Source organism: Capra hircus, chromosome 5, assembly GCF_001704415.2.
Source record: "Capra hircus breed San Clemente chromosome 5, ASM170441v1, whole genome shotgun sequence".
Taxonomy (NCBI): Eukaryota; Metazoa; Chordata; class Mammalia; order Artiodactyla; family Bovidae; genus Capra; species Capra hircus.
The window spans coordinates 34,542,853-34,569,060 of record NC_030812.1 but is presented as its reverse complement, the minus strand read 5'-3'; the positions used below and the strand labels follow the sequence as shown (position 1 = coordinate 34,569,060).

The following is a 26,208-nucleotide window of genomic DNA, read 5'->3' as shown; positions in this document are numbered from 1 at the left end:
TGATAAACTCAATTAGAATCTGATAGGTTTGTGATATATATTGGGCTTTCCTAGAAAAGCATTAGCTCATCTGGTTGGGATGTGAGAATGAATAATGTGAGTTCAAAAAGAAACATGTTTAACTTCCAGGAATATCTTTGGAGCTGACTTATTGGGAGAGGGTTGTGGGAATAGGGAGAGGCTATTGAGAGGAACTGAAACAACACTAAGCATCACTGGGAATATAACAAGATGGAGAAATTATATTTCCTGGAGCTCTTCTCGGGAACAGTATTGTTATTTGTAGATGGGGGAAATCCTTAGAGTTGCCACTTGGGGTAGGGCTGGGAGGATGAGATGCCCAAGGGACTCAGCGAATTGTCCGTTTCCTTCTTCCATGGTGTCTTCTGTGCTGCAGGTAGGAAATGTTTCTGGCTGATATTTTGCTGGATCAGTGGGTAGGGTGGAGGAGAGGCAGAGTCCCTTCTTTTTATGAATATTGTCCAAACACTAGAAGACTGCTGTCTTGAAGGGACATTCTCCTGTTGGCCTGTTTTGTATATGGATATATCTCAGTGTGGATCAATGCAATATATTTCTGGAAATATAAAATACCTTTATTATTACATAGATAATTAAGTTCATTTTGAGGAACTGAGCGCTAGTAACTTTTCTAGACTGACAAACGCTTATAATTCATTCCATCATTTGTTCATTGCCCAATGGAGCATCCTTAATATGCTAAGTGTTGTTCCAGGTTCTAAGGAAATAAAGGAGCTTAAGACAGTGGCTTGCTCTCTGAGAGCTCATAGACCAAGTAGAGAACAAAATCAAGTCATGATCATACAGTGTGATAATGAGATGGATAGCCTTTCTCTCTCTTTTTTTCACCCAGATTTTCTCTTCTTGGAGGTAGCCAATTTGTGAGAAAGTAGGCATGGCAACCTACCGCAGTGCTTTTGTTTGGGGAATCCCATGGACAGAGAAGCCTGGAGGGCTACAGTCCATGGGGTCACAAAGAGTCGGACACAACTGAAGTGACTTAGCATGCACACACAGTACTCTGTGACTGAGATGCTGTTCAGTATAAGCTGCAAATTAATTTACTTAAAATAATTACTCCATTTTATATCTCTTTTCTATACTTTAATGAGAAGACCAACTGAAAAATACCATATTTTAATATTAATAGCTAGTAATACAGTAATTCAGTTTTTGATTCCATAGTGACACAGTGGATTTTATTAATACTAGACCTGCAAAGTTTAGTGATTTTGTTACCAAGGGAATATTTCATGCAAAGATAGGCACAATAAAGGACACAAATGGTATGGGCCTAACAGAAGCAGAAGGTATTAAGAAGAGGAGGCAAGACTACACAGAAGAACTATACAAAAAAAATATTCATGACCTAGATAACCACAATGGTGTGATCACTCACCTAGAGCCAGATATCCTGAGATGTGAAGTCAAGTGGGCCTTAGGAAGCATCACTACAAACAAAGCCAGTGGAGGCAATCGAATTCCAGTTGAGCTATTTCAGATCCTAAAAGAAGATGCTGTGAAAGTGTTCCACTCAATGTGTCAGCAAATTTACAAGCTCAGCTATGGCCACAGGACTGGAAAAGGTCAGTTTTCATTCCAATCCCAAAGAAAGGCAATGTCAAAGAATGCTCAAACTACCACACAATTGCACTTATCTCACACACTAGTAAAGTAATGCTCAAAATTCTCCAAGCCAGCCTTCAACAGTTCATGAATCATGAAATTCCAGATCTTTAAGCTGGATCTAGAAAAGTCAGAGGAACCAGAGATCAAATTGCCAACATCCCTTAGATCATCAAAATAGCGAGAGGGTTCCAGAAAAAATATCTACTGCTTTATTGATTACGCCAAAGCCTTTGTGTGGATCACAACAAATTGTAGAAAATTCTTAAGGAGATGGGAATACCAGACCACCTGATCTGCCTCCTGAGAAATCTGTATGCAGTTCAAGAAGCAACAGTTAGAACTACATGTGGAACAAAAGACTGGTTCCAAATCAGGAAAGGAGTACATCAAGGCTGTATATTGTCACTCTGCTTATTTAAGTTATATGCAGAGGACATCATGCAAAATGCTGGGATGGATGAAGCACAAGCTGGAATCAAGATTGCCAGGAGAAATATCAATAACCTCAGATACTAAAGAGCCTCTTGATGAAAGTGAAAGAGGAGAGTGAAAAAGTTGACTTAAAACTCAGCATTCGAAAAACAAAGATCATGGCATCCAATCCCATCACTTCATGGCAAATAGATGGGGAAACAGTAACAGACTTTATTTTCTTGGGCTTCAAAATCACTGCAGATGGTGACTGCAGTCATGAGATTAAAAGACACTTGCTCCTTGGTAAAAAAGTTATGACCAACCCAGACAGTATATTAAGAAGCAGAGATGTTACTTTGCCAACAAAGGTCCTTCTAGTCAAAGCTATGGTTTTTCCAGTAGTCATGTAATGATGTGAGAGTTGGATTATAAAGATAGCTGAGTGCCAAAGAATTGATGCTTTTGAACTGTGGTGTTGAAGAAGACTCTTGAGAGTCCCTTGGACTGCAAGAATATCCAGCCAGTCCATCCTAAAGGAAATCAGTCCTGAATATTCTTTGGAAGGACTGATGCTGAAGCTGAAACTCCAATACTTTGGCCACCTGATGTGAAGAGCTGACTCATTTGCAAAGACCCTGATGCTGGGAAAGATCGAAGGTGGGAGGAGGAGGGAATGACAGAAGATGAGATGGTTGGATGGCCTCAGCGACTCGATGGACATGAGTTTGAGCAATCTCCAGAATATGATGATGGACAGCAAAGCCTGGCGTGCTGGAGTCCATGGGGTCGCAAAGAGTCAGACACGACTGAGTGACTGAACTGAACTGAGACCTGCAAAGTGTGTAAGACCATGAGGTTGAGACAACTAATTTAACCTTAACATAAATGGTGACATTGAAATAAAAATTTAAACAAAGGGTAAAATGGAGTTGAGAGGAAGGCATTCTAGACCAAATGTACTTAAGATAAGGTTGAATATAAAAAGGATAAAACTTGATGACTGATTAAATATCAAAAATGGGGAAAAGAAAAGTAAAAAACAGCTCAACTCTAGTTTGGGTGGTTGAATTGATGATAATACATTAATCGAGAAGGCAGATACAACATGGGGAACTCTGAAACAAGGCAGTTTTTACCATAATGTAGGGAGTGTATTTATTAATTTTCAAAATTACTTGATGGGTAGGTATTAATAGTACTAGGTCCCAGTCATGACTCCAAAAAAACTCCAGAAAAAAAGAAAGTTCTTGCCCTAACAAATTTGACATATCCATGAGTGGTTTTTTTGTTTGTTGCCTTCTTCTCACTTTAGCTATTTTTTTTCACTTCCAGAATTATCTGAGAGGTGGGGGTGCACACTTTTATCTTTCTGAGGATGGGAAAAACAGAACTCTAAGTGAATCCATGAAATTCGATTTGGAATTTGCATTCCAGGAATGATTAGAGGAGAATGCCACAGTTTTTTTTTTTCATTTAAATAGTATTGTCATTGAGTTTATATGCTCGTAAAAGCTGTGGTAAGAGACTGATCCATCCAGATTCAGGAAAGTGGGAAAACATTTCCTGATTCACATTTCTTTTCATTGAAAGCAATAACCAACAGTTTTTAAGATTGAGGTCATTTAAAAATATTTGCTGAATTAGTGTTATCTTTTTCTATGTTTAAACTTCTTTTATTATGTTAAAAAAGAGAATGATTGGTAGGGATAATCAACCTAAAAAGTCAAAAGGAAAATGGATGCCTAACATGGTAAAGGATGACAAAATTTATTAAAGAATGAAGTTTAAAAAAAAGTAGTTATGTAGTATTAATATTTAACAGTCTTCAAGTCACTTTTATATATGTATCAGTTAGTTTATTTTTCACTTTCTGATGTAGGTATTATAGAAAGTGAAAATGTTAGTCACTTAGTGATGTCCAACTATTTGCGACCCCATGGACTGTAGCCTGCTAGGCTCCTCTGTCCATGGAGTTCTCCAGGCAAGAATACTAGAGTAGGTAGCCATTCCGTTCTCCAGGGGTCTTCACAACACAGGGATAGAACCTGGGTCTCCTGCATTGCACGCAGATTCTTAACTATCTGAGCCACCAGTGAAGCCTGTAGGTATTATAATCTACATTTTAATGGTGAGGAAACTGAGATTTAAGGTTGATGGATTGATGGATGTGCCTGAAGCCACAGGGTTACACGGCATAGAGGTTTTATGAATCAAGCCCATTGCCCTGGGTAGTAGAACACAGCCATCTTAGCCTGGAAAGAAATTTTCCTGTCTTTGTCTTTTATATTTCATTATTAACTTTCTTTTCATTGATAATGACTCTTTGGCCCCATTTTAGAATTGCAGTTAATATTTTGAGGCCTATAATCTGTAAATTTACAGCCTCTGGAAATAGGGAAAAGAGATTTTCACTTACCTGTCATCAAAATTCAGTAGATCCTGTGAAACTGAGGCCAGAGGAAGAGACGCTGGAACCTGGAGACCAAGTATGATACCATAGGATGATAGACGTAGGGTGTAGGCTTAGCCTTAGGTGGTGTGGGGATGGAGACTGGGCAAGCCTGCATTATATCTGGATATTATGGAGTGATAGGAAATGGTGGTCCAAGTGTGTAGTTTCTTTAAAAATAGTGGCTGGTGGGTGTTGGTATTCAGGTCACATATTAGATACATGTGATATCCAGTTTTCATAGACTTGTAGTCCAGTGGGCAAAGAGAGTTTCAGGTATAGGACTACCTGGCAGATCACTAGACATCCTGCCCAATCTGAATACCTGAATGTATCTTCATATCCTAACGTGATATGGGCCATTGTTTTAACATTTCTTTAATTGTACATTCACTAAATCATGGGATTCCTGAGGACAGTTTCTATGCCATCTTCATCCTGATATTTGTACTCAAACTGCTTAGCTCCATTCTTGGCACATGAATATCTTTAATTACTTGTCAGGATATTGTATTTGTTTATTTTGTGGAGCTTTTCTATTAATTTTTCTAATTGTGAATGCTATATCAATAAATTTCACTGCATTTTTTTCATTATTTGCTTTTCAAGAAACTTTTCTGACATACTCATAGTGCTAATTTAATTTCTTATCAACTAATATTTAGCATTAGAGGGCTTCTTGGAATTATTTAGAGCAGTTTAGGAGACATTAGTATATTAAAAAAGGTGTACAATTTTGGAATTAGGTTCCCATTATATCACTTCTAGTGGTTGATTTCAGGCAACTAATAACCTGCAATTTTTCATCATCTGTGAAAACAAGGATAAAAAGAAGATGAAGTAAGATCAAACCTTTAGAAGTGCCAGACATTTTATAATACACCCAGGGAGTTTCTGTTTACATTTCTTTATATCATGATATAAAGATATAATTATGTATTATATATGATATAATGATTTTTTATAATATAATCATATCATGACATGATATGATTAGGTTCTGTGTACAAGAACTTAATTTATGTTTAGATAATGTTTTATTTTTTACAACATGCTTTTGACTTGTCATTCGTGTTCCTTGCACAACCTGTGAGATAACCAGGGGAAGTAATTTTATCACTAGTTTCAGATAAACTGAGAATAAGTCATTGCCCAAGATCATGCAGCTAAGTTGCAGATCAGCCCAGTCAGTCTCTTTAATTCATGCCCTTTGCACCTGGCCATGGTCTGTTTTTCTCTGCAGTCTCTCATATACTTGCTATTCCTCTGATGATTTCGGTCACAACCAGTCACCGTAAAGAACATGTCATTTGAACCCAATGGCCTGCTGTACTGATGCTTTGTGTATGCCTAATTCTGATTACTTTTATTGTGGGGACACTGCTTAGCAGGCATTCTGGGTCTTACCCATGAGGTTCTCGTGAGGTCATTTTGTGTTTTCTGATGGATGATAGATTATCAAAGTTATAAAATGTAGATAATGGATCTTTTTATTACACATTTTAAGTAAATCTTACTCATCTTTGCTGTAGAAGTTTTCTCTTCATTTTGCAATTGGAATGATTTCCATTTCTGATTGATGGACAAGTAATCAGGTGAACTGCAACTTTCTGCTGAGGTTTCTACTGTTTTCTTGTTAACCCATTATTGTGAGTGGACTTCTACACGTTTCTATTGGGCCCTTCATGGATGTCACAACTATTACCACCAATGACTTTATTCCTTTAATCTTTCTATAGTAACTCATTGATAAAGTTTTAAAACTTTTTTTTTGTTTGTTTGTTTGTTTTTAATTTTAAACTAATTGTTATGTGATTCATAAAGTTAGGAAAACTAAATACTGGATTTCTTTTGATCAAATCCTCAATTATTTGAGTTTTTCTAGTAATAAATCAGTTGATATCTGTGTATACTGTGTTTTCTTTGGTAGTCCTACAATACTCCATTAGTCTGTCTAGCCTAGCACTTAACTAATTATCCTGAAAATAGCATTTATCATGCTTCAAATTCCTTTACTCAAGAAGAGGCAACTTTGGTTCTTCTTGGTATCCCCAGGGCCTAAGAAGACAATGACTGTGCAAAATATGTATAAACTGGGCAGTGAATGTTTGTTGAACCTGATTTCCAATTGAACTTTAATTTCACATCCATACAAAATGTTATTGACATGTCAAGGCAAAGACTTTTCATAGAATAACCAGTTTTCTCAGCAGCTCTGATGAACAGATAACATAGAAGTCCCACATGCTTTTTATATTCCAAGTGCCAGAACTAAATGAGCTAATCATGATGCCATTCAAGGAGGTACTTCTGTAGTACAAAGTGAAGCATTATGGCAATGCTAAAAATGCATTCCCAAATATTACATTTTAAAATGACTTATATCAAGAAGAAAACAAAATGAACATTTTTGCCTTTTTAGAATTTTTTCCCTCTGATTCTGCACCTATTTTGATAAAAAGCCCTCAAAGTGTCACCTTGATTTTGACTATTTTATTTTTGCTGAGAAATGAAGTTTTTCAACTACGTTAGATTACCAGAAATGAGAATGTCAAAGAGTAACCAGGGCCCCTTAGTAGGGAAGTATAATTATCATATTAGCATCATAAATCATTTGCTTCTCAGTACTACATTAGGTCATGAGAGCAACAGCTGCAGCTTTGTTCTACCTAGATGATGTTTCAATAAAGCCATTTCTGTTTTATTCACTTAAATTTACAGTTTCTCCTTTGCATTGACATTAACTAGTGAATCTATTAGTTTCCATTACCAGCAGAATAACTGAAACTATAAATAGTTCTATATTTTCTCTCTCAAATACTGTCAAGCTGCATAGATGCCTTTAATTTGATAGAGCATCTGGGTAATACATCTGCTTTCTTCTCTGTGTATAGGCAAAATTTGTACTTTCTTAAGCTTATCCTTTCGTTTAAAAGAAAAAAACACTGATAGCAGCTCTGTCCCATCTGCTGACCCCAGGTACATAATGGATAAACTGAGCATCTATTTATAAAAGAATACAGATAAGATGCAAAATCAAGTCGTCCCTTCAGATTGATGGTAATCATTTAAAAAAATACCTGCAGTATTATGTTTCATTGACTTGGTAGTTCTGACAGAAAAAAAAGATGAATCATAAATACCACAGGTATAATTTATTCAATATCTTGCTTCTGTGAAAAGGTTAGATCTTTTCTTTTTCCTCTAAACCAAACTACAAAACACCAGTTGATAACCCATCCTCATAGCCACTAGTCTAAACATATATTTTGACAACTTTTAAAGGTGATCTGCAAGCATGTAATTATGTTGGACAACTCTTGGTCTGATGTTGAAATAACCAGTTTATTCCAGTTCCCTGAGTGCTGGGAGCCAGCGTGAGGAATTCCACCTGTGACAAGGTCATGCGGCAGAGGCCTTGATGGGCAAGGTGAATCAGGCCTCCCCCTGGTATTTCCTGAGCATGTACCCCCCAAAAATAAGAATATGCCTGCCTTATTGTATCGTACTTTTCTGACACTCTCTGGAAAAAGTTAATTCAGGGCTTCAGTCTCCTGCAAAAGAATGTCTCGGCTTAAAACCCCCTCTGATAACTCTCTAGCTTGCCTAACAGGTTCCCCCGGACCTCTTACAGCTTGTGAATTGCTTGCAGCCCCCCATCCTGGAGAGGAACAAAGCTTAAAAACATGTTAAAGATACAGAGCCCTTGCTAAAGAGCCAAAAATCATATTGGTGACAGGATTTCATTGTTGACTCAATGATTGCTGCCAGGCCTCCATATTGTTTATCTTTTAGGCACCTGGGAGGATGTTAATCAATGTAAATGGGATATGAAAAGGATATATAATAGTTTTGATGTTAACAACACTAGACCTTTGAGTTAATTACTTTTATTATAATCACTGTACTCCTTTTAGTTGTTATAAATTGCTGTATCTTTGCTATGTAAGAATGTAACTTTATTTAGTGCTTTCTGAGAGTGGCACCAGACTTTGGGAACAACACCACAAATAAGTCTTACGGTTGACAAACCCTTATCAGAAAAAAGGCTGTAAAATGTTAATTGGTCCTTTTGGCCGGAAGATGATGTAAATCACCTAAGAGAGAGAAAAGCCTGGTTTTGATAAGAGTCTGGGCTGCTAACGCTGCATAACTTTGTATTACTCACTGATCTCTATGTATAATCAAAAGTATAAAAGGCCTTGAAGGACAATGGAGGTGGGGCCAGTCATTGGAAGGACCGGTTTCCCCCGTGTCTCCTCTTTACTCTGATTTCAGGCTGAATTCCCATCTGGGGCATGGAGGCTCGCTGTGTCTACTTACTTGTCCCGGCTTCTAAGATCCGTAAGAGAGAGAGCCCAAGGCGGGGCACTCTCCGATATTCAAACAGACGCTTTTGGCCTATCGTAGATGGTGCAAGCTCCTTGTCTGGAACTTTATTGGCTTTCCACATAAACCAAGTTATTCAGCCTCTTTTCTCCACTTAATTTTACTACTACACTGTTTCTTCCTAATCTAATCTTATATTAATAAATAAATAAGTTTTTTCCTCGCCTACTCCATCTCACCTTTGAATCACCCTGGATCCACCAGGGCTGGAGCCCGGCACCTGAGTGTAACAGACTGTGCGGTACTTTCTGTCATCCACCAGAGTTCTCAGGAGCACCTTACTTTTGGCTCAGGTCTCAGCTCTGTAAGCCTTGCTTGGCTCCCCTCATCTGTTTCTTGTTTCTGCTTTGGTTCACTGTGATGAACTCAGTTTTTCAGAAGCATTAGAATCATTTGTGTCCTTTTCTACTGGCATTTTCTTGCAATCCATAGGATTACAATTCATAGGATTATAGTAGGCAAGATTCTGAGTGAACCTAAGATCTAATCCCAATATTGGGGTGGTGAAGTGCCAAAGCTAAGTAGCTGAATTGTTGACTGATAGTTTGGTTTTGTTAAACAGTCACTTAGATATCTCTTGGTGACCTTCACCTATACATACTCAGCTGTTCTTTGGGCCATTGAAGGGAATTATTCTGGTTCTATAGGAACCTAGCCTTTTGTTCACAAAATCCTCTAATGGATTTTTAAAAAATTAATATGCAGTTAAAAGTCACTGCATTTCATAACATTAAAAATAATTTAACATAACTTAATGCTTATTCCATGCTCAGTCTCCCTTGTTTTGATAAACAAAAACCTTTACAGCTAGTTTCTTGAAGTTAGGATCCAGTTGAGCACCACATGTAGCTAGTGGTTGTTGAGATATTGTGATTTGTAATAAGTGTATGTTTACTCTTCCTTGGTTCTTGGCACAGAGCTCTTTTTTTTTTAATTTTTAATTTTTTGGTCATGCTGTGCAGCATGTGGGATCTTATTTCCCTAATCAGGGATTGAACCCTCATCCCCTGCATTAGAAGCACAGAGTCTTAACCACTGGACCACCAGGGAAGTCCCAAGGGTGACTTATTTGTTTATTTACATTTATTTATTTTTGACCGTACCTTGTGGCTTGTGGGATTTTAGTTCCCTGACCAGGGATGGAAGCAGTGAGAGCCCGGAACTCAAGCCACTAGACTCTGGGGAATTCTCATGGAGCTCCTTTTTAAAAAACACTTGGAATTTCCTAAGTGATGAGAGGGATAAAGATGCCTTTTATTATGTTAATAAGGTGCTCTGATAGCCCCTAGGTAACCAAAGGAGCGGGGGAGGGGGGGTGGAGGGGGGGCGGGGGCTGGCTACCTGGGGAACCCACAAAGTGATTTGACGATAGAAATTTTCAGTTCCACCTCCCTGGCCCCTGGGTAGGGGAGAGGACAAGTTGAATCAGTTGCCAATGGCCGCTGATCATCAATCAGTCATGCTTCTGTAATGAAGCCTCCATTGGGCTTGCCTTGTTGCTCAGATGGTAAAGAATCTGCCTGCAGTGTGGGGGAAGGTTCGATCCCTGTGTTGGGAAGATCGCCTAGAGAAGGGAAAGGTTACCCACTCCAGTATTCTGGACTGGAGAATTCCATGGACTGTATAGTCCGCAGGTTTGTGGAGTCAAAAACAACTGAGTGACTTCCATGTATACACGTATAAAAACCCCAAAGGACCAGATTTGGAGAGCTTCAGGTTGGGGACCACGTGGAGATGCGGGGAGAGCGGTGCACCTGGAAAGGTGTGGAAGCTCTGCCCCTGTCCCCACACCCCCTTCCCCTGTACCTCTGCATCTGGCTGTGCATCTCTGGCCTTTATAACATCCTTTGTAACACACTGGTAAGTGTGAGTAAATGTGTCTCTGAATTTTGTGAGCCACTCTTAACAAATTAGTTGAACCTAAGGAGAGGGTGGTGGGAACCTCTGATTTATATAGCTGGTTAGTCAGAAGCACAGGTGGCAACCTGGACTTCCAGTTGGCATTTGCAATGGGGGCAGTCTTGAGACCGTACATATGCTGTGCAGTCTGATGCTACGTTCAGGTAGATCGTGTCAGAACTGAATTAACTGTTTGGTGGCATGGGAAAAAACACACACTGGAGTTCTGTTCCTTAGGGCTCTTTATTTATTTATTTATTTATTTTTAATTGAAGGATAATTGCTTCACAATATTGTATTGGTTTTTGCCATACATCAACGTGAATCAGCCATAGGTATTCATATGTCCCTGTCTCACCTCCCAGCTCATCCTACCCCTCTAGGTGGTCACGGGACACTGTCTGAAGCTCCTTAGGGTTCTTCAGATCTCTAATACTCAGCATATTTCATATCATTGATTTGTTGAAGAGGCTGGATCTGTTGATACATGAGATTATTTAAATACTTAATAATATTTAAGATCATTTATGTTAGTTTATTTAAGAACATTTTCCTATATGGCCAAAATTGCAATATCACACTTATTGATATTAATATAATCCAATGCTTAATCAATAATCAAATTTTCCTGATTTTGTTTGGAAATCTTTCATATCTGGATCGTTTAAAGCAGGATCCAGCCCAGAACCACACTCTTCAGATGATTGTTTTGTTCTCTTAATGTGGCTTAATCTGGAACAGTCCCTTTTATTCACATCGGGAACTTATTTACAAGAGGAGACTAGTGTCTTGCAAAATGACCCACTCTCTGAATTTGGCTTCTTTCTCTCTCTAACACTGTACTGTCCAATGTAGTAACCACTGGTCCCATGAAGTTATTGAGGTTTTGAAATGTGGCTAGTTCACACTGAGATGTTGTGAGTAAAAGACTAATACCCACAAATGTAAAATATTTAACTAATAATTTTTATATTGAATATACACATTGAAATGATAATCTAGGTATATCAGGTTAAATAAATCTTACTGCTAAAAATAATTTTACCTATTTATTTTTCTTAATGTAGCTACTAGAACATTTTGTTTGGCTCCCAGTGTATTTCTATTGTGCTTTTCAGCAGATTTTGAAATTACTACCCTAAAATGATTTCACATCAGTTTCCTGAGACATAGTAGAGGAAAAAAGGACATCAGTAGGCTAAAGTGTTCCTGAACTAGAATTGTATAACATTTAGTTGCTGTATCCTTACATGTAGAAGCTAAATGATTTTCCATGGTAGATCTAGCCCAGAGCATTTTAAGACCTAATATCCTATAAACATGGCATTGTCCAATAGATGAAACAGCTGCTAAAGATTTTGGGTGTCCTGGTACCTGAAAGCATTAAATAATGTCAGTTTGTAAGTGTGCCACAGGCACGGTAATTAATCTGATGCTGCTGACTTAAAAGCGAAAAAAAAAAAAAATGTATGTAAGTCAGTGAAAGTTCATGCTCATTTATTTTTCCGTTTGTTTCTTTTCAGCCTTGGAAAACCTTGAACAGACAATTGTCTCTGGTTTTGGATCATTGGAAAGTCAGCAGGACTTCCGAACCCCGGAGTTTGTGAGTACTACTACTCTATCTTAAATTTGTATCAGTTACCTAGAGAAAGAGGGTTGGTTTGTTTTAAACTGAGTTCCTGCTTTCAGGGGCTCTAGGTCTGGCACAGGTCTGGCTGGTAGGAATGTGTGTGCCAAGCTCTGGTCCTCTGGGGAGCAGGTTCCGGAGGTAGTGTCTTGGCATCATGCGCTGTAAGCTCGCTCTTCATGCTGCTTATAATGACGAATGAGAACTCTGCAGTAAAATGGCGTCATGTTTCTAAAACTCCCCCTTTATTCATTGGCACCCTTACTACACGTTCTGCTGTCAGTAACCCTGGAAACCAGTCTTTACTGAGCACATCCAGGACATTGACCAGTCCGATTCATGTTTCATTCTGGAGTTTTCAGTCACACAGCCTGTATGGGTACGGCTTGTAGGGCTATTCTGTCGGTTGTTTCTGCTAAGAAGGGGACTAAATGCTCTCACTAAATCAGACTCATTAAAAATCAGCCATGGTTCCTACCCTCAAGGAATTAAAAATCTTATTAGATACTACTGTGATTGTATTAATGCCTTGTTTAAAGAGAATTAAGCACATAGGATGCCTGGTGCAGAATGTCCTTGCTGGCTGGATTTTATGTTGGGCTCTTTGAAGAGGGGGATAAGAAGAAGTGTTTCTCTGACTCATGTGCCATGTTACTGCACCGGATGTGTGAGGAGAGCATGCCAGGACGCACCTGGATTTACTTTTTGCCCCCTGCTGCAAATGGCTTGTCCACCACATTAGCAATGGAAAAAATCTGTTTTTCAAATTTATTTTCAAAATACGATATATAATCACCTCTCCAGTAATTGGCAGAGCACAGTTATTATTGATAGTGACCAAAAAAAAAAAAAAAAAACCCCACCCCACCTCATGATGTGGTTTCCTTCTTCTCATTGATTCTTTCAGAATCGCCCCTGCCATTCAGCCAAGAGTAAGGCAACCAGGCAGGGCTCTGGACTGAAAAAGGATCGCATATAAGACTCTATTCATGGTGCATTTTATTTTAAAGTGTGGGACTCCTGTGGTGTACTCGCAGATTGCCTACTGTGAAAATCACTTGGATATAATAGAAAGACATAGTATTCAATGACTTCCCTATTATATTCAGCGAGATTTTCAGCGAGGCAAAATTGTGACTACTCACCAATATTCCCACATCTTAAAGTAGCAGAGCAGTTTTTGGTTTTTCCGATTTCTGCTATTACAGCCCCAAAGGAGAATTGACACAGATTTTTCTTTTCATGTTTGAGTATGATACTGGCACAGCCTCATGAAGCTGGTCTTTTTCTGTTTTGTTATTTTCTTAACTGCTTTTTACTGATAATCTTTAAGCAACATGTGTGCAGCTCTAAAAAGAGCTGTGTGCAGTAATGACTCTATATATTCTTTAAGGCATGACAGTGGAAAACAAAAATATGGAGACAACCTAAAAATCTCTTTTCAGCATGGGTTTTCTAAGACTAATTGTTAAGACAAGGGTCCCCAAAAGGAAGCATAGCCTGTGATCCTCGAGTTGCACCCCTGGTCGTTCTAGGCTAGTCTCACCAGTCTTCACCCTTTGATAAGGGAAAAGTGGTGGGTTAGCATTGAAGTGGAAGATTACCAGTGTAATTCCCAGGAGACTGTAGCAAAGACACTGCTGAGGTGTGCCAATTTCAAACATCATTATTACATACTGAAATCTGCTTTATTTTCACACGAGGGATTGGTGTGGACAATGCCTGGTAAACACATACAGTTTTCCACTGTCATGCCTTAAAGAATATGTAGAGTCATTTCTGTAGACCACATGATGGTACTGAAATTGTTAATCAAGAATTTCCTTATTTGAGTGGCTGATATCAGATCTCTATGTCCTGGCTAGTATTTTTCTCTAATTGTGTGTTCATATTGTATTCAGGGAGGAATCTGTGATTTTCTTGCATTTTATAGACTTTCACATGTACTTCTGTTTTATTGACTATGCCAAAGCCTTTGACTGTGTGGATCACAACAAACGGTAGAAAATTCTTCAAGAGAGGGAATATCAGACCACTTGATCTGCCTCTTGAGAAATCTGCATGCAGGTCAGGAAGCAAGTTAGAATTGGACATGGAAAAACAGACTGGTTCCAAATCGGAAAAGGAGTTCGTCAAGGCTGTATATTGTCACCCTGCTTATTTAACTTATATGCAGAGTACATCATGAGAAACGCTGGACTGGATGAAGCACAAGTTGGAATCAAGATTGCTGGAAGAAATATCAATAATCTTAGATATGCAGATGACATCACACTTACGGCAGAAATTGAAGAAGAACTAAAAAACCTCTTGATGAAAGTGAAAGAGGAGAGTGAAAAAATGGGCTTAAAGCTCAACATTTAGAAAACGAAGATCATGGCATCCGGTCCCATCACTTCATGGGAAATAGATGGGGAAACAGTGGAAACAGTGACAGACTTTTTTTTCTTGGGCTTTAAAATCACTGCAGATGGTGACTGCAGCCATGGGATTAAAAGATGCTTACTCCTTGAAAGAAAAGTTATGACCAACCTAGATAGCATATTAAAAAGCAGAGACATCACTTTGCCAACAAAGGTCTGTCTAGTCAAAGCTATGGTTTTCCAGTGGTCATGTATGGATGTTAGAACTGGACTATAAAGAAAGCTGAGCACCAAAGAATTGATGCTTTTGAACTGTGGTGTTGGAGAAGACTCTTGAGAGTCCCTTGGACTGCAAGGAGATCCAACCAGTCCATTCTAAAGGAGATCAGTCCTGAATATTCACTGGAAGGACTGATGCTGAAGCTGAAACTCCAATAATTTGGCCACCTAATGTGAAGAACTAACTTACTTGCAAAGACCCTGATGCTGGGAAAGATTGAAGGCGAGAGGAGGAGGGGACGACAGAGGATGAGATGGTTGGATGGCATCACCGACTCGATGGACATGAGTTTGAATAAGCTCCAGGAGTTGGTGATGGACAGGGAGGCCTCGTGTGCTGCAGTCCATGGGGTCACAAAGAGTCCAATACAACTGAGCGACTGAACTGAACTGAACTGATAGCCTTTCACATGTCTGATGCTCATTGTCTGCTGCGTCTTTGTGTAGCATGTGTATAGCTGCTTGTGTTTTCTCCTCAGCATCAGTCTAGCCCATGTTCTCCCAGTTCCACGGTAAACATCCATTCCCCAAACTGCGGTCTCCATGGTAAACAAACAGGAGGTGTAGAAGTCACCTTGAGAATAGGGTTCTCAGGGGAACCTGGTGTGATATTTAAGGGAAACCTGTTTTGTAGACAGAAAGTTACAGCACCAGTAAGAATGGGTGGCTCCCGTTGGATAGGGAGGTGGATTGAGCACACGCCAGGACAAAGTCAGGTAAGTTGACCCAAACCCAAATCTTAAATTACGCCAGTGAGAACAGTGCAAACCTGGGAGCAAAATGAGCCCAAAGACAAAGCAAAACTGAAAGCAGAAAAGACAGAGCAGAATAAAAGGAGCTGAAGAACCCTTATTCTGTTCTTTGGGTGGCATTTTGGAAGGTCCAGCCGCAGTTTGCTGAGTTGAACTGAAATAAAGCAAGTCTTAGACAGTGTTTACTCAGGCCTTATCCTCAAATAGTTCAGATTTTAGAAGGCTCCAGCGCCCAGTGTTTTTATACAATGGAGTGTGTTTATATCGTTTGACCAAGGGGGGAGCACAGAATTCTTATCGTTATTACTTTGTTTGCTTCAGCTGTTGTCTTTCTTTCATTTGAACAAGTCCTGAAAACAGTGCTCCTTGGGGCATGATAAGTACATTAAAGGTTTCCTTCCCAGCCCAGGTGTCTGTACTGCGACTAGTCGAACAAAGTACCATTGTATTGTCTATGTAAATCGTGGGTCGGAAATGCTCTCCTAAACCCCTCCTGTGCCTGCAGACAGCGGCCACCTTGTAGGGCCTTGATCTCGTGATCACGTGTTGTCTCGCGATCTCGTGTTGCTCGTCCCTACCTCCCACTCCATTCTGCAGGTTGAAGTGGGTGAGGTTAGCCGAACCATGCTGACATGTTAAGGGGTAAGTGGAGACGGGAACACTGGTGCGTGAGTTGTTGCCACCCCAAACTTGTGAGGAGCTGGGAACATGTTGAAACTGGACATCGAGCCGCTCTGAGGAGAGATGCATGTGTGGATGAGGGTCAAAGTGAAAGAGCCTTGGCTAAAGACTGACCTTTCCGAGAGTCCCTTGGTGATCTCACTGTGGTGGAAAACCACCTCAGTTGTGGTTCGGTTTTTTGTGCAAGCACAATGAAAATCTGCCTTATGACTGCTTTGTTAACTTAATATTTTATCCCAAACATTTTCCCATTCTGTTCTTTCCCCAGTTTTCATGGCGTTGTAATCGACATGTAGCACAGTGTACATTTGAGCTGTAAGCTCCATGCTGGTTTTCGTCTCTGACATTGATGTCTTTGCTGTCATTTTCTGTTCCCTGTGTCAAAAAACAGAAATTCATCACATTAGAATTTTCAAAGTAGTTAGTTCAAGAGGAATCTCATGGAGTAAATGGTGGCATGGTTGGATGCTCTGTGACCATGTGATTGGTGACTATCATTTTGGGACCCAGACCCTGAAAGTAGATGGGGTGCAAGATAACAGGTATCAGACTCTGAAGAAGGGGATCAACCAAAGTGAGGCTGGGACCTGAGTACCAGAGACCCAGATAAACATGTAGAGTTCAAACTGAGAAGTGGAGACTACAGCACTAGGCAGTCTGGTTAGAACTAAGGATGGGGAACCATTCACATGGTGATGGAGCAGATAAAGGTGGCCCTGCAGAAAGGCAGCGCAGACATGGGGCATCCCAGGCTCCCGCTAGTGTCCCCAATCCCAGATATAGTCAAGAGCAAAGGTGATATGACGTGTCGGTGCAGGGACGCAGCAGGCATGACTGCCCAGCAGACCCCAGGTTGATTCTAAACCCCAAGGAGTAGGAGAAAACCTGGGGGTTGGGAGCTAATAGGCGGAAAGTTTGGGTAGTGGTCCAGGCTCTTTGTAGAAACCCTGCCTCTGTTGGCACTATCCCAGGAACTCACATGGGCCTGATTGCTTGAGTATACATAGGGTGAAGGATAGGGTATGGAGAAGAATTCTCATCTAACAATCATGGATCTATCCAGCAGCAAGCTGGGTAGAAACCAGGCTGCAGTCAGTATGGAAGCACATGGAAAGAAATAACAGGGCTAAAAAGTTACATTTTAAGATTTAAGTCTTGAGAATAAGAGCCTCTTTTTTGAGCTTTTCAAGTTTTCGAGTTTCAAATAGTTCAAGTTTTTCCAGAACCTGAGATTTATGTCTGACTTTCTGGATGTTTTAGAGGCAGGACTTCCCTGACAGTTCAGCTGGTAAAGAATATACCCGCAATGTGGGAGACCTGGGTTCAATCCCTGGGTTGGCAAGATCCCTCGGAGAAGGGAAAGGTCACCCACTCCAGTATTCTGGCCTGGAGAATTCCATGGGCTGTAAAGTCCATGGGGTCACAAAAAGTCAGACACAACTGAAGGACTTTCACTTTCAGGCTTCTTCTTATCCTTTATCTCATGTCAGTTGATGATGTTTCCTTTGTTTAGCTTCTGTCAGATTTGGCATAAGTAATACAAAAAAGTTTAGACTGGCAAAAGAGTATAGGATTATAACAGGATAAATCAGGGAAGATGATGAGAAACCACAGAATTTGGAAAAGACAAAGAGTCTCAGGAAGATGAGAATTAAAGTGGAGCAGATATGTTCCCTTAGTTCAGCACTCATGATTATGCAGAGAGAAGGATGTGGGAAGAGTACTTATGCCATTTGGAGTCTTGTTTAACTGCATTCTCTTTTTGAGAGAGGATACTACTACTAGGGCTTCCCTGGAGGCTCAGCGGTTAAAGAATACAGCTGCAATGCAGGAGACACAGATTCGATCCCTGGGTCGGGAAGATTCCATTGAGAAGGAAATGGCAACCCACTCCAGCATTCTTGCCTGGAGAATTCTACAGACAGAGGAGCCTGATGGGCTACTGTCCATGGAGTTGCAAAGATTTGACCATGACTGAGCATGCCACTACTTAATAGAAAATATAATTGATTTCCTGAAATTCAAATTTGATTGTCTTTAACTAGGTGAAGATAGATGTGACCCTGAAGAGTTAAGATATTAATTCATTAAACAGATATATATTTAATATCTACTATTTTAAGGACTATGGTGGACAAACAGAAAGCATCCTGCATGTGTGGAGCTTGCGTTTTGGTAGTGCAGGTATAAAACACAAAATAAATAAAATACATAGCATGTCCCATGATACTGAATCCTTCAGAGAAAGAAGGATTATTTGTGTGTGTTGTGGAGGGAGCTGGTTATGGTTTTCAGCAAGGTGTACAGCATATCTCACTGAGAAGGTGATGAGTGGAAAGACCTGAAGCAGGGGTGCCGGAACAGACTCTTTGGAAATCTAGATGAAGAGCATCCCAGGCAGACAGAAGTACATGAACAAAAGTCTTGATGTGGGAATTGGTGAAATGTTTGAGGAAATGGAAGGAGGTCAGTGTGACCGGAGTAGAGTGAGGGGTGGTGAGAATAGTAGCTAGCGGGGACTTTACAGGTGATTCCAAACACTTTGGTTTTACTCTGAGTTGGGAACTTATTTGAGGATGTTGTCTGGGAAAAAAAAAAAAAGCACAACCTATCAGTTGAGAGTTATGTTTTATTCAGTGGACTTTCTTAAGACTTCAAGCCCAGGAGACAGCAACTCAAATAACTCTTATTGCTCCGAAGAGGCAAGGGGGCAAGCAAAGATATACAGAAGTTTTTGCAACAAAGGACCAAGTGGTCAGTCTTAATGAGAAAATACCAGACATCTCAAATTAACGAATTTAGTGCTTTTTTATGTAAGAGAAGGTAAGAGTCTGGGCTCACTGAAATTACCCCTTTGATATGCACCTTAGCTCCCTGGGGCCTGTATCCTCTGTTTTCTCATCCTGCGTCTCCTCAGGTACACCATCAGGGGTATCTGCAGCAGCTGCCTGTCTGATGGGCTTGGCAGTGGGCAGTTTGTCTCCATCCCGAGTTCCCTCAGGGCTCACTGTCCAGGAGGCTGCCATGTGATGGAACATCCTTTGTTTACTGGTATGGCAGTCAACATTTGAGTTCTCAGGAGTAACCCTTGGGAGAGCTTCCCTGGTGAATCAGACAGGAGTGAGGAGGAAGAATTTCTGGAATGATGACCTTGAGAGGGCAAGAAGGGGTGGTGGGGTGGGTGTCCCCCCATAGCTGTAGAGACAGTTTATTCTTAGGGACAGGAGGGAGGCCAGCCTGTTGGGGCCCAGGTGGAACAGTTCAGTAGATTTACTAGTAGGAGCTTGTTGAAGTTTTTACTTGATTGCTTCCTATTTACCAGTGAAATGGGAAACAAAGCCTAGCTAAGGTTGAGGAAGAAAAGAGATGAAGAGGTCTGAAGAGAGAGAAGTTATGAGACAGTCATCTGAGAGTGAATGCACTGGGTAATGGAACATGATTGCCTGGGGGCCCTAAGAGCCCACTTGAGGTCAGTTGTTTTTCCTATTCAAGTCCAGCTTGGGGGGAGCAGGTGTGGAGTAGGTAGAATTTGATTTAACTTATTTGCGGGTCAGTTCTGCAAAGCAAGACCAGGATGAGAGAGTTGCACAGTCTTTGTAACAGTAGAGGACCACACATGAGGAAGAAGAGACAGTAGGATCAATAGATTTAGTCTGTAGTGGGGTTTGGTAATTTTCAGAATTTGTGGTATTGAAGAGTGAACTGGAAAGATAGGAGGCTGGAGTTGGAGAGTCAGACGTATATAATTAAAGGAGAAGTTGCAGTAAGTGGTACAGAGCAGGTCTGGGCTGTGAGCTCAGGAATGCATGGCTGAGGAAGGGTAGAGCCACAGGGAAAGGGTGTGGGAAGGATTACATTTGTGGAGAGAGAAATCCCTAAGAATTATGTCCGGAGTAGTGTGTTGGAGAAGTAGCAGTGAGCCAGGCCTTAAGTCTCCTAGGAATAAGGGGCAGTGACTCGAGAATCAATAGACGGCTGCAAAAGGAGAGCACTGGAGAGGCTAAAAGAAGTCTGGAGAGTGGCCAGAGGGAAGCTAAGAAACAGATGAAGTGGTGAGTCGTTTAAGGTGTTGTGTAGGGGTCGTCATCTCAGGATTTCTCAACCTTAACACCACTGACATTTTGGTCTGGATTTCTCTTTGTTGTGGAGGCTGTCCTGTGCATTATAGAATGCTTAACAGCATCCTTGGCCTCTGCGCACAAGATGCAAAGGACCCTCTCCCCAGCCAGATAGCTCCAGACATTGCTCAGTGTCCCCTGGAAACAAAACTGTCCCCATTTGAGAGCCACTGAGTGAAATGACCAACCTAGACAGCATATTAAAAAGCAGAGACATTACTTTGGCAACAAAGGTCCGTCTAGTCAAGGCTATGGTTTTTCCAGTGGTCATGTATGGATGTGAGAGTTGGACTTTAAAGAAAACTGAGCACCGAAGAATTGATGCTTTTGAACTGTGGTGTTGGAGAAGACTCTTGAGAGTCCCTTGGACTGCAAGGAGATCCAACCAGTCCATCCTAAAGGAAATCAGTCCTGGGTGTTCATTGGTAGGACTGATGTTGAAGCTGAAACTGAAATACTTCGGCCACCTGATGCGAAGAGCTGACTCATTTGAAAAGACCCTGATGCTGGGAAAGATTGAGGGCAGGAGGAGAAGGGGACGACAGAGGATGAGATGGTTGGATGGCATCACTGACTCAATGGACATGGGTTTGGGTGGACTCTGGGAGTTGGTGATGGACAGGGAGGTCTGCTGCGGTTCATGGGGTCACAAAGAGACACAACTGAGTGACTGAACTGAACTGAGTGAAATGAATACTGAAAAGGCATTGAGGTCACTGGTGTCCTCAGATAGAGCTATTTCTCGGGAGCGTGGAGATGCTCCTGTAATCCATGTTAGGGCGGATCATGGAACAAGGAGGAGAAAAGAAGGTAGAAAATACCGAGCTCTCTTTCAAGGAAGGGGTTTGACTCTGAAGGGCTCAGAGAACTAGAGGAGAATATGAAGGCCAGGGATGTTTTTTTTCTGTCAAATGGAGAAACTTGAACAGGTTTTAATGTTGATAGGAAGGATCCACATGTGAGGAACTGTTGACTCTAGAGGAAAGCACAACTTTGAAGATGGCCGTGGATGGTTTGTAGATGTAAAGGAGTCGGCCTTCCGCAGGAAGAGCATTGTCTCCTGAGGCGCAGGGGCGGTGGGCTGATGCTGGTTTACGGCTTTGATAGGGAGAAGCTGAGGGAGTTCCCATCTGACTGCTTCAATTCTCAGCTGCTGAGAGTGAAGAGAAAACTAAGTGTGAGGAGTCAGCATTTTGAAGTACCTGTGGAGAACTGGGGACCAAGCTGACCTGGAGAAACTAAGGAAAAAGTGCTAGGCTTTCTGAAGGCCCATGTGGGGCCGAGGACCCTCAATTTATGATGACGCCAAGCTACCCTGCTGCGGCTTCTCTCCAGCATCACTCAGACACCGAGAAAGTACATAGCCAGCTTTAGCCAGAGTCGGAACTTTGCTCAGTGACCTTGATGGAAAGAGTTCTGGTAAGAGTATTACTGAAAGGATGACCTGGTTATGGAACCTTAAGAGAGAAGGAAGAAAAAGAGGATCAGCAGATTAATTAGAAAAAGTCATGGGACCTCTGTGGTCACTGTGAAATGAAAAGATGTTGTCTTCAGAAAGAGGGGTTCTTGAGTAGGTGACTTTGGAACAGAAAATGTTTCAAATGATGACAAGGCCCAGGGTGGGACCTTGGCAGTGAATACATGAAAGGGAGAAGGACGTTGGAGATGGAGAGTCCAGTTACTGAGAAGCCGCTGTGTGCTGGTCTTATCTGTGGATGCAGATGTGCTTCTGGTCTGATGGGGGACCTGGAACAGAGAGGGACAGTGTGAGCTGGGGCCAGATTTGCTCTGAACTAGAAGCAGCAGCTAAGAAGTAGGGGATGCCAGGCTCTAGGAAAGCCTGGGGGTATATTCTACTTGCATGGACCTAAAAGGAGCTATTTTTTCCCCCCGAGAACACTAGAGAGTGATGATCTGGAAGTGAAACAGAGAACCAGGAAACTGTCAGTCTTTCTGTCCCTGAGGTGTGAATGCTGTGAGGGGAAAAATCAGAGTCAGCTGAGTCTACAGAGTTTTGTTTCCATGTTTTGATTCAAAATGGTTGGTCAAGTTTTGTTTCAAAGTAGGCTCAAGGATCAATTTTCATCTTTATTTCCTGCACTCTCCCCCCAAATCCAGACTTCATTTTTTTTTTTTTTTTCTGGTCTAAATGACCCTGAGGCAACTGAATTGGTGCTAGGTCTATTGAGAGAGAAGATGGTTTATTTTATGGTCAATCCAAAGTCTTCCTTGGAAATCCCGAGAAACCCAACTTAAGTCCCAAAGACTGCCTCAGACTCCAAGATCTTCAGGATTGAGAAGACTGGGAATAAAGCTTCCATTCAGGTATTTCTATTCTCTTGTACCTTCTGCACATAAAGAAACAGACTGGCTTTGCCTTGTAGCTTTATGGCACTAAGTTCACTAAACTAAAGGAGAAAAAAAAAGCACCACTAAAAAAGCATTTCTCCAAAGAAGACATACAGATGGCCAAAAATCACATGAAGAGATGTTCAACAGCACTAATTCTTAGAGAAATGCAAATCAAAACTACAGTGAAGTATCACCCCACGCAGGTCAGAATGGCCATCATTGAAAAGTCTACAGACAATAAATGCCGAAGAGGGTGTGGAGAAAAAGGAACCTTCCTACACTGTTGTTGGGAATGTAAATTGATATCCCCATTATGGAGAACGGTATGGAGGGTTCCTTAAAAAACTAAACATAGAGCTACCATATGATCCTGGAATCCTACTCCTGGGCATATATCCAGGAAAAAACTGTAAGTTGAAAAGATATATGTACCCCAGTGTTTGTTGTAACACTGTTTACAATAGCCAGGACTTGGGAGCAACTTGAATGTCCATTGACAGAGGAATGAATAAAGAAGATGGGGTACATATATACAGTGGCATATCAGCCATAAAGAAGGGATGAAATAATGCCATTTGCAACAATATGGATGGACCTAGAGATGATCATTCTAAGTGAAGTCAGTCAGAGAAAGATAAATATCTTATGGTATCACTTACATGTGGAATCTAATAAAAATAGTATGAATGGACTTATTTATAAAACAGAAATAGAAATATTGAAAGCAAAGTTATGGTTACTAAAGGGGATATTGGGGTGGGTTGGGGCAGAGAGTGACAAATTAGGAGATTGGGATTGACATGTATTCATTAATATATATAAAATAGATAACTAATAAGGACTTACTGTGGGCTTCCCTACCGGTGTTAGTGTTAAAGAATCCACTTTCCAATGCAGGAAATGCGAGAGACACAGGTTCAATCCCTGGGTCAGGAAGATCCCCTGGAGGAGGGCAATGCAATCCACTCCAGTATTCTTCCCTGGAGAATCCCATGGACAGAGGAGCCTGGTGGGCTACAGTGCATAGGGTCGCAAAGAGCCAGACACAAGTGAAGTGACTTAGCACACAGTACAAGAGCCTACTGTATAGCACAGGGAACTCTGCTCACAATTTTGTGATAACCTATATGAAGCTATATATATACACGTGCCTGCTAAGTCACTTCAGTCGTGTCTGACTCTTCATGACCCCATGGACAGTAGCCCTCCAGGCTCTTCTGATCTTGGCATTCTCCAGGGAAGAATACTAGAGTGGGTTGCCATGCCCTCTTCCCAGGGATCTTCCTGACTCAAGGATTGAGTCTGGGTCTCCTGTGTCTCCTGCATTGGCAGACAGGTTCTTTACCACTAGCACCATCTGGGAGGCCAGACACACACACACACACACACACAACTAATTCACTTTGCCATATATCTGAAACTAACATAACATTGTATGTCAACTCTACTCAAATAAAAAACCGTTTAAAAAGAGGGGATCTCACCCAAACAAAGGAATGTTAATTTGGCATAAGGATGGTCAAAATGGAAAAGGAGATCAAAGGTAAATAGACTAGTAAGATTTCCTAAATTGGTCCATTTGCTGTGGTAGAAATTCACAGGGCATTTCAGTGTTGAAAGCTTTTTGTGCATTCAAGAGAAAAAAAGTGATGGTGTTTTTCCTGAATCTGGAGGAAGAGGATCTACTCATATGCTTTATGTGATTGATTCAGAATCCGGGGCCTAGGAGCAAAAGGCAGTCCAAGACACAAACATCTGAGAAATTTCTTTCCGAGTCACTTCTTTGGAATGCAGAGTGTATTTTCCCAGAGAAACAGTCATCAGTTGTGAGTGGGCTTCTATACCCAGCCAGGTCAGACTTGATAAACGCAGCTGAACACAGAGTGCTAAGAAGTGTTCATTCCGTGCATTAGCATTGATCCTCTGGAATACTCCAACCTTATTTTTTTCCATTATTACTAAAGCAGGGCAAATAAAACTAAGATGCAGAGTGAGTGAGTGAGTTGAGGCCTGTGAACAAATGCTTAGCATCATGAAAGAGAGAAGGACAGACTTTGAGTTATGTTAAACCCTGAAGAAGCAGTGAGGAGTCCCACACCTGAGGAAGAAAATTTAATGGTAGATAATGACAGAGAAGAAAGGAGCTCATCAGCTTCTAAATGACTACTTTTGTCTTTTCTGCTAATGAAGGTCATCTTTTGATTGAAATGGCTCAAGTTCTAGTATGGGGCTATAGAAGCCCACACCGCACTAGACAGTTTTAGAAAGGAATACAATTATTCCAAAGCAGTTTAAGCTTCCTGACTAGAAAAATTATGTATCTATCAGGGCATTAAAAGAGCTTATAAATTTGTTCATGGAACCACAGCTGATAATCTTGGGGTCATATGGGGACCAGGACAGGTGCCAGAAGAATAGAAAGAGGGACAAATGTGACAGTCTTCAGAAAGGGATGGGGTTGGGTGGAAGTTGGGCATGGTGGACTGTATTCTGATAAATGGAGACACTGAAGCTGGAGCATTTATCTCCAGGCATATTACAGCTGAGGTTTTGTTTTTTGCTGTTGTTGTTTTTTTTTGTTTTTAGCAGATGGGTTGTGACTGTTAAAAGAAAAGGTCATCAGGAACCAACTTGAGTTCAGTAAAACAGTAAAAATAAGTCATAAAAATATATCATGTCAAACTGATAGCGTGTTCCTTTTCTTTGCTTTTTTTTTTTCTTTTTTTTCATGGGCATTATTAGGCTTTTAGAATAGGAGAAAGCTGCAGACATTTTGTGTCTTGAGTTTAGCAAGGTGTGTGGGAAAATAATCATTTTTAAATACAGATTGAAGAAATGTGGGCCTAGTGAGAGTGTGCTTATCTGGGCAATTGATCTTGCCAAGACTGCGGAATAAGGATGGAAATCAATTTCTAGAGGAGACAAAAATCAATATGAATTAAAGTCAGCTCCAGCTCCTAATTCGTAAGTACCAGTTGCCTAAGGAAAGATCACAAGAGCTGAGGCCAATAACTGATCACATGAAGAGGCTGTAATTAAACTCAGTATGAATTGAGCATGTAATAACGATGTCAGAAATTTTATGTGAATCTGGGTTGCATTCATACCTATCTGTCCAAAACCAAGAAATTACTAGACTTCTTCTGTTCAATATTGGTGAAGCCACCTCCCCATCTGGGTGCTCCATTTGAAGGGAAAATGTATTGAGAGGAGAAAGATGAGCTTGGTGGTGGAT

The 26,208-nt window shown here is 40.9% G+C and overlaps 1 protein-coding gene across 2 annotated transcripts in view; it reads left to right on the top strand.

Annotated features, from left to right (window-relative positions):
* The window catches only part of ANO6 (anoctamin 6), a 233,530-nt gene that overhangs the window by 88,042 nt on the left and 119,280 nt on the right, over positions 1-26,208 (top strand). For both annotated transcript variants that reach the window (XM_005680057.3, XM_018047899.1), the window contains one exon: positions 12,325-12,404. In XM_005680057.3, coding sequence (XP_005680114.3) covers positions 12,325-12,404 — 80 coding nt within the window. The remainder of the gene's footprint in view (positions 1-12,324; positions 12,405-26,208) is intronic.